Here is a 9,070-nt window from a genome sequence, read left to right as displayed (position 1 = left end):
GATCAAGTGGATAGCGTTGCCGATACCAAAGGGAGTAACCGGATCTCCAGGCGACAATCGCGCGATTAAAGCACCGTTAATGTCATTAAACACGCAGAATTTGCATGCTACTTATTGACGAATGACATTTAAAGAAAATAGCAATACGTCTACAATACAAGTGTGAAGATTTCCTCAGGAACGTAATAACCGTTATAAAGTGGTAGTATGTAAGAATTGTCGTATTCTCGACATTACATCATAAGGCGTCACATAAGGCAATAGATTCATTGCATTTGTATTATAATAGACAAAGTCTAATCGATAATTTATCTTGCTAATTTATCTTGAAATACTTATATTCAGATGGTGTACATATGATTTATTCTAGTTAAAGGGGAAAAAATTCTGACACTTTAATGTTTACAATTTCTCATCTTTTAGAGATAAACTAGAAATGAACTAGAGATAAATTTTACTGTCAACCGAGCAGATATAATTGCCTTAGTTGCTAATTACTAGAATCAAATAAATTACGAACACTGAGCTGACTTCAATCTGTGAAGTTTCTTCTTGAAAGGTTTAGAAATTTCATCAATAATTTGCGAAGCCGAATGGAAGATTCTGCTCGCTACAGAAAGGAGTGTCTGGCCTCGTGTCACAGGTTTGTAAAAGGTCCATGACGCTTTCTTAGCTACTCGAGAAGTCAACGAGTCCTTTCTTCCTCTATCACCAGCCACCAAGGACGATGCTTCTCATTCCTCGTTTTTTCCATTTTCCTCTTTTTGCTTGAATTGCGACTCCCTACTATACTTATTCGTAATCATAGGCTTTCTTCGCGCGGAAGGTCGAAGTACGTAAAATCAGGTTCGGTGTTTTTTGTATCGCTTGTGGAAAGGTTGTTGTCCTTAATGATTTTTATAATTTAATTTGATTTATTTAATACGAGAGCACAACATTATCTTCGACAAACATAACTGCGCGCTTTCCACGCTCCAATTATCTTCATCATTCTACATCGATATAAATCTTGCTGCACCCTACTGAGTTTTAATTTAATATTTTAATTTACAATTTTCCTATCTTCTCAGTTTATATTCGGAGTACAACCGACCGGATGAGACATCGCAAATAGTGCATTAAAAGTAGAAGTCGATCAATTCCCCTGTCACTTTTACTACGGCCGACGTTAAGATCTCTTGCATTTAATGGAACAGTCTTTGATCGCGTTATCCTTGGGATTTTATATAAAAATGCATTTTCATATAATGCGGAAGAATCTAATGAATCGATGATAATAAAAGCTACAACAAAGCGACAATTTAATGATCTTCAGAAAAATTCGAATAAAATGATTGCGTGATGAGTTATAAAATCAAGCATATTCCTGGATCAAGAGGTCGGAATTACGAAAGATGCTAAAACGCTATGGGTGTTCCGAGTAACGAGATACGCATGCAAACTGTAAAAATGTAACTGTAAAATTGTAACATCGGTACTAGTGTCTAAGAGAGAAAGATAGAGAAGAGGGTGGGGTTCGGCTGGTCAGCCACAACGAGCTCTCACTTTCTATTGTCCAATCATGCCAAGAAATTGTCGGACATGAGTTTAATTTAACGCTCTTGTCGCACAGACAGCAGAATTTCTTCGGTCGCGATAATTTTTCAATTAATTCCTCTGTTAGAAGAGATTTGTATTTTTTAATTTACGATTTCTTTTTGCAATATACATTTTGATGAATACTTTTCGGAAATTTCGTGCAAAATATAGTGCTAGGAACATACGATTAAAAACGAAGCACTTTTTTAGTTTCGTGAAAATATAATCTTTCAATTTATAGAATCACAAAAAAAAATGTTAATCCTTTTCGCAAACTCTCTATTTTATTTAACAGCGGTAAATAAAGCAGACAACTCTGTTACTTTCCTGCATCGGCAAACTAGGAATTCGCGTATTACTTTCACCTTCCTTTACATGAGCCGAGTTATACTTTCGATGGTGTTTCGCGAGAAAAGCTTATGTATAAAAAAGTTTATTAATATACATACAACTATTTATAAAAAATATAGGAGTTGTTAGATTTTATTTCCATTCACATCTCTGTAAAGCTCGTCGTTGTTGCCGTAAAGTCTCGGTGAATCATTACAATCGACCTGCAATATTAAAATTAATTAAAAGAAAATCAAAATTAATTCAAGATAATTATATGCATTTATAAATCCTGTATATTAAATGATTTAAATACCTTAAACCACCAGTCACAAACGCGAGTAGTTTGACTAAACACTGTACCATTCGGGCAAAGGAAACTGAATTGACGTCCATTTGGCAAACACCAATGCCACACCTTGAATGTAAAAATAAAAAAAAGTAAAATATTAATCTTATATTTTTAAAAATTATCATCTCACAATAAATTTTCCAACTTAAAGTGCTTCTCCAATATTTTAAAATAAATAAAGCATAAATTTATGTTTTTCTCTAAATAATATTTGACTAATATTTTGTACATTTTATTCTTATAAAATATACAAATTTATTCTTATAAAATAATCTGCAGGTTATTTGTTTAAAATATTTTAATTTTCTTCTTTAATGCATATTTTGAAGGGATCAATGGAATCTTATTAAGTATATGAAACGCATTTAAATAATCTGGAAATGAGAATTTGTTCGGTGACCATATGGACGCACCTGACATCTGGCCTCAGGATCGGCATAGTATCCAGGTAACTTTCCTCCACAGGTAAATGCAAGTCCGAAAGGTACCGAATTGTAAATTGGATAGTCCACGCCAGGTGTGTAACCATCCACTTGCTGCAATGCATAAGTAATTATGCATATTATATATAGATAACTATCTTTTTTAACAGATGTTACCAATTCGCTCGTAAATCGGTTCCCTTAGTGAAATGAATCCTTTCTCGTAATGATTTATTACGAGTTTTCGAAGTGATTACATAATTATTACACACTGTATGTGGGACACATTCTAATTTGCATTGTAAATCTTGGCGATTGCATAGAAACAATTAGCGAAAACAGTGGAACTTGGAGAAGCATAACCATGAGTTACTGTTATTGTTCTGTTGGAACAATAACAATACGTTTCGACATATATCATCTCGACAATAGAATATGGAATGAATGTGGATATATATATTGCAAATCGAACTTCCTCTCTCTTTAATGCGAGCATGCATATTTGGCCTTAATTAATTTATGTCAAATATAAATTTCATAGTTCATTTCTTTATATTAATTATTGCATGCAAAGAAACTCTGCGATTATATAAAAGTAATCTTTTTAATTATGTTCTAAATTATAAAAATTGCTCTTTTATTATTTTTAAATAAATTATTATTTTTTCAATCATTTTGATTAAACTATTAAAATATATTAGAACAAGATTGAAATTAACAATTTTTTTCAACGTTAAATTAATTGGTATTATTTAATAACATTAATACATCAATGCTTTCTGATCCTTTACTTTGAGACTAGAAATAGAACGTGATATAGGATTGTTTTCGTAATTGGCCATCAGTCAAAATGAGAAAAAATAAAGAGGCAGTTGCGACACAACGCATCGAATCGAAACCGTTCAGTGCGTACACGTGCCAATGTTTGACCGGAAGTCAGGTTACATTGTTCCTCCCTAACGGATGCACATCTCCACGGCTTTGTATACGATCTCTTGTTTACGATTTCACGTGTACGTATGCAGATGTATGGTCTTTTCCTTCTCCACGCGCCGAATCTAACTGGTGACTCCAATGCGTGGTAAGAAAGCTCCGAAAAGGTGATTCACCTAGTTACGTTGCACTTTTACTTCCAAGAAATGACATGTGTCAAAGTTTAAGCAAATCCATCATGCATGCATACAGAAACTTTTTTATTTGTGTTAAAATTGGTCCTTGTTAAAATTTTTGTGTTAAATTTTTAGCATGCCCGAGTGTTAATTTAATATAACGTGATATGTATACAGTATATAATAAATATTAATAGTGCGATATTTGAATATTTTGTTCCAACTTTTTAACATTTTTTAGTGATAAAATAACAATTCCAGCTAGAGCGTCCAAATAATATAAAAAACTAATATAATTTTAAAATATAAATTCTAAGATGAATAAAAGATGAATATACATATTAATTTAACATATTATAAATGTTAATTTTAATTTTATTGAAGAAATAAGCTTCTATAATTTATTTCCAAATTATCAAAATGTTACATTTTTAATATTAATTTTTACATAATATCTGGAATTATTTTCTAATATATTCATCTTGTGTTAAAATGACAAACAAATTAAAGTATCACATAAAATATAAATTTTACGCAAATTTTGTAATCGTTTGTTCAAAGAAAATGTATGTAAGTATAAACATAGTAAAATTATTTTATAATATAATTCAAAAAAGAAGATAATTTGATAGACCAAATATATTTCGATATACATATATGTAAAAAAAATTATGAATGAATTTTGTGTGTACAAAAAATAATTGAATTATTACAGAATAATGTGGTAAAAGATGCATTAGTCGAAGTAGGATAATGCAGACATTGCATAAATTAATTAAGTGTCTTATCTTTCCGTTTGTTAGCTTCGTGGCATTGAAGCTGAGTTTTATTTCTCGGCTTATTATTCTCTATCCCGATTTTCATCGGTTTCGCGTTCATCATTTCCGGTGAAATATGTCTTCTAGCTGCTAATTGAACGATCGGACGCGACGATTCCGAATGTTTATGCATTGTTTTCTTTTCTTCATTAAAATTAATTAATATAATATTTTATAATATCTTATAATATTTTATTATATAAATGTAAATATTTTTTAATATTATATAATGTTGAAATGTAAATATTTTTAAATCAAAAGAGAAAGCAACGCGGCTAATTAATCATGTGTTAGTATTCTTTTTAAAGATTTCTTACTTTTGTAATGTAATATCGAAATCATGACACGTTTACTTTTCGGCATTCTGGAATTATTCATGAATTACACTTAGAATGCATTCAGATTAGACATTCAGAATAGACTTCGTCTAACTAAGGCGCTTCGTATGTGTTTAGGACGAGAGAACATGTTTGTGTAAGATGATTAATTAATGAATTACTTCATGTTACCACCTTAAGAGAAAGATGATGCGTGCAGGTACGGTTCACTCGCTGTTATTGTTACGCGATACATCGTGAGAAGCGACGATGAAAATGATAATTTTAATATATCGTGCTAGATTTTGTAAAAGTGAAGTATTTACGAAATATTTCTCCCACCACCACGTCATGCATATTGCACAATCATTATGTGACGAAGACAATTTTTCTCATGAATTCATAAACTTTTTTTTAACCACAGTATTATTTGTAAGTTTTGAGAAACGATTTGCGAGAAGATCAGAAGATTATCACGAATTTTAACTTACCGCCATTGTTTCATAGAGTAAAACCGCGCCAAAAAGCAAAAGAGCACAGATGATTATCTGGTACCTCGAAATCATCTGGAGAATTGAAAATTTAATTACTATAATATATTAATGAATTAATTAAAGGTAAAAATATTTTTATAGACATAAAATTAAATTCACAAATATTTTTTTTTCACAAATATTTATTTTGCTAATTTTATTATTATATAATTTTATGCAAATTATTTTTCAGTATTGGAAAGTAATAAAAATTAGCGAAAAAAAGATGAGATGGAGGTTTAAGTGATGTGCTTGCCTTTCTGAAAAATCTGATCCCCTTAGTCCGCAGTGTCGTAATGCGTGGTGATCATTTATCTTTCCGTGTTCTCTGTCCTTTTAATTTTTCGTGTACCGCACTTATTCGATTTGCTTTAAATTCGTAAGGCGATGCTACTTCCAAAGTATCTTTCTTAAAGGATTGTTCTACGAGGTGATGGTATATATATGGCTTTAGACATCAGCTAGACAAAAGGGGGGATTCTTGAGAGTCTCTCTTTCTTGGAGCTCCCACATCAGACGAACGGAGAAAGAGAAGATCCCAGGGCGATGGAAGGAGGGATGTTCTTCTGTGGTGCAGCAGATTCTCTTATGCAATCGTCTTGTGCTCCAACACCCGTGAAAATATTCGTAACCGTCGTACTTGAACCATTGTGATACCCTGCTCTTCTTTCTGTCTCCCTAAAAATAGAAGAAACTCCGAATAGTCGTGGCTATCTATTTATTTTTTATCTCTCATTTCTTATTTATTTTACATCAGAATCTTTATAGAAATTTACCAAACTTTCATAAAGTTTTATTTAGAGCTTAATTTTTTTATCGTATGTAAAACAAGAAGAAAAAGCTTTTAGCTGAAATTTTTTCCTTGTTGTATCATCTTGTGAACATATTAAGTCCATTTAAAGAATTTAAGTTAATTTGAAAAAGATTCTTTTATCATTCGATCAAGATACGCTGAATGAATTAGCTTTTACTTGGGAGTTATGTGTCTAATTATTCTGGCAACTATTAGAATTGCAAATGACTAAGGAAAATGTCAGTTATGCAAATAAAAATATAGTTCTCACTTAAAGAAAGCAAATTAAAATTATGATAAAAAAATCCGCAATTTAATTCGCATGCACGTTAAAGCCATCTTACATAAATTAATGTAAAAATATGTGTTTAAAATAAATATAAAAAAACGGATTAAACTATGAAATTTTCAATACAATTGATTATTAAATACAATACTATTAAAATTAGTTAAAATGCTAAGTAAAATCTGTGTTTTACTTTCGAAATATTTGCATTTTACTTTTATATACAAATTAAATCAGTGTATTACGGTTTTAATATACACTAATATATCTAATCAAATATGATATATAATAAAGAGACTCTTATATTAATTGCAAATTCTTGTTTTTATAACGTCAATATTCAACGCTTTTTTACTTCTCTAGAATATGATTGACGTATCATTTTGTTACATAAGCGATCAAATATTCTTAGTTCGTGCGATCGTATCGTTAATTACTGTTTTGTGCATCTACGCTAAAGAGGATTAAAATCAGCGCGTTGAGCTCTTCAATCAGATACGATCCTTTTTTTTTTTTTAGTTTAGATTTTTTTGCGAAACGGAAATGCTCATCAGTAGGTCGGATCCCGAAATGATTCGTTCTTATCATGCGAGATATATCCAAGGTTGCGTTGTCGCAATCTGCGAAACTCCGTCATAACACGATGCAACAAATATGAATCTACGTCGTCCTTCTGTCTCTTATTGCTCCTTGAAATTCTCGTGATGATACAATGGCATAATCTCACATCATCTACATTATTCCTGTTTTAGCAACTAACACTTTCACCCCGAATCATAATGACATTATAGTTTCAGTATTGTGATCTGTGCTAACACTATCCCCTGATGAGATCCTTTAATGGCTGTTGGTAGATATTGGTGTGTATGTGTGTGTGTGTTGTAAATTCAAACCATTATTATGATGTAATTACACAATACGAAGAAGACATTTTGAGACTTTTAATTTAAAAAATTCTTCTGGAGGGATTGAATAGCTCGTTGCTTTTTTGATCTGTGGGACAGTGATGACATTTGCGACGATTTCGTCGATAGATGCGCACATGAGTGATTGCTTCGGGAAAAAAATCTTTATAAAATGAAGACATTAAGAACATAACCTTGTGATATATCATAGAATTAAGAATTGCGAGTCGCACCTTGTGCGAGGTCGAGCTCGTTCATTTGCATTCTACTGCACGCGCATCAGTATCTTCCGCTCCGAACCCCTTCATTTTCGAAACGCGTTTCGTGCCAATTAGCGATGGATAATTGACAGTTGCAAGCTTTTCCAGATTGACATGTAAACTCAGAGGAAAATTAGACATCCGGCGGTTATGGGTCGCTGATCACTCACGTCACGAATTATGCACCATCGTTTTTCCCTTTGAAGCAAAAAAAAACTTTAAATATTATATTTTAAATTCTCATAATCATATAATTTTAGATTTAAAAAAATTAATACTTTTTAATTTTTTTATTATTGTATAATTATAAATTTAATTACGAGTTTTGTAAAGAGGGCTCTTCAATACATTTTTTACCCTATAGAGCAACTTTTTGATTATGTTACGTAACGTTTTGTCGATTATATATTATTAAAACATTACGTTATACATATACAGATATAATAATAGCATATATTTTAAGCACAACAGGAAACAAACATTAAGAGAGCGCATCTCTTCTCTTCTTACGACCGATTTCGCACGGATCATATTGCAGCTCGCGTTGCGTGCGGATGCGGAGTGACTGTTGTTCTTAATTAAATTATCTGTCTACTAGTTAATTAGATATCGGAGCGATTACAAAATAAACGTGACAACCGTGGGAAGATCTGTTTATTACTTTTATCGCGCGCGAACGAATCTGCGCTGAAAAAATATCGACGAAGGAAAATGTCTCTCCCATTCATTGAATAACTTCATTAGCACGTCGTTTATGTTATAATCCTAATTTAAATATTTACGTTGAGGAAATGTTGGCCTAAAACAAAAAAAAATCCAGCAATAAAAGATAAAGTCTATAATGCAAAAAGCGTTCAAGTATACACGTAATCTTCTTACAATTAATAAAAAGAATTTATTGTTTAGCAATCTCTTGGAACTTTTCAATCAAATCTATATTGATGATTAAAAAATGTTCCATTTCTTTTTAGTATAATGGAGTATTATCTGTGAGAAATGTAAAAAGTGTTTTGGAGGAACATTTCTCGCGCTATTCGCGGTCCAGTATCTTCGCACGATGCTGCCTGTGGTGTATAATCCCGTGTAATTTCATAACGCCTTGACTTCCGAGCGTCTTCTTTCCTGTCGCCGGATGCCAACAAAGAAGCATGAAAGTTATTCTCACGTTTTTACCACTCGCTGAGCGTCAAATAATATAATTCATCGCGAATCAGTGATAGTTACTGGAAGAGAATCCGAGAGATTCCTGAAAGATTTGTTGATCGCCGACGATAAGTCCAATGATACAAGAAATATGTACTTGTGAATTACGACACGCATGCTATTATTAATTATTTTTAGCTCCCGAGAGAGAAATGACTTCGCGG

General features: G+C 31.8%; 1 protein-coding gene across 1 annotated transcript; it reads right to left on the bottom strand.

Moving 5' to 3' along the window:
* Positions 1-1,995: 1,995 nt before the first annotated feature.
* On the bottom strand, positions 1,996-6,041 carry LOC105143533 (hypothetical protein). Its single transcript, XM_011051918.2, has 5 exons — positions 5,716-6,041; positions 5,418-5,492; positions 2,674-2,796; positions 2,225-2,326; positions 1,996-2,132 (listed from the first exon to the last, which is right to left on the bottom strand). The coding sequence occupies exons 2-5, from the start codon at positions 5,490-5,492 to the stop codon at positions 2,055-2,057; spliced, it is 378 nt and encodes a 125-aa protein (XP_011050220.1). The 5' UTR covers positions 5,716-6,041; the 3' UTR covers positions 1,996-2,054.
* Between the last annotated feature and the right edge of the window lie 3,029 nt (positions 6,042-9,070).

Source organism: Acromyrmex echinatior, chromosome 10 (assembly GCF_024713525.1).
Source record: "Acromyrmex echinatior isolate Ae372 chromosome 10, ASM2471352v2, whole genome shotgun sequence".
Lineage (NCBI taxonomy): Eukaryota > Metazoa > Arthropoda > Insecta > Hymenoptera > Formicidae > Acromyrmex > Acromyrmex echinatior.
The sequence above is the reverse complement of the archived record's forward strand: the minus strand, read 5'-3'. Positions and strand labels throughout refer to the sequence as shown.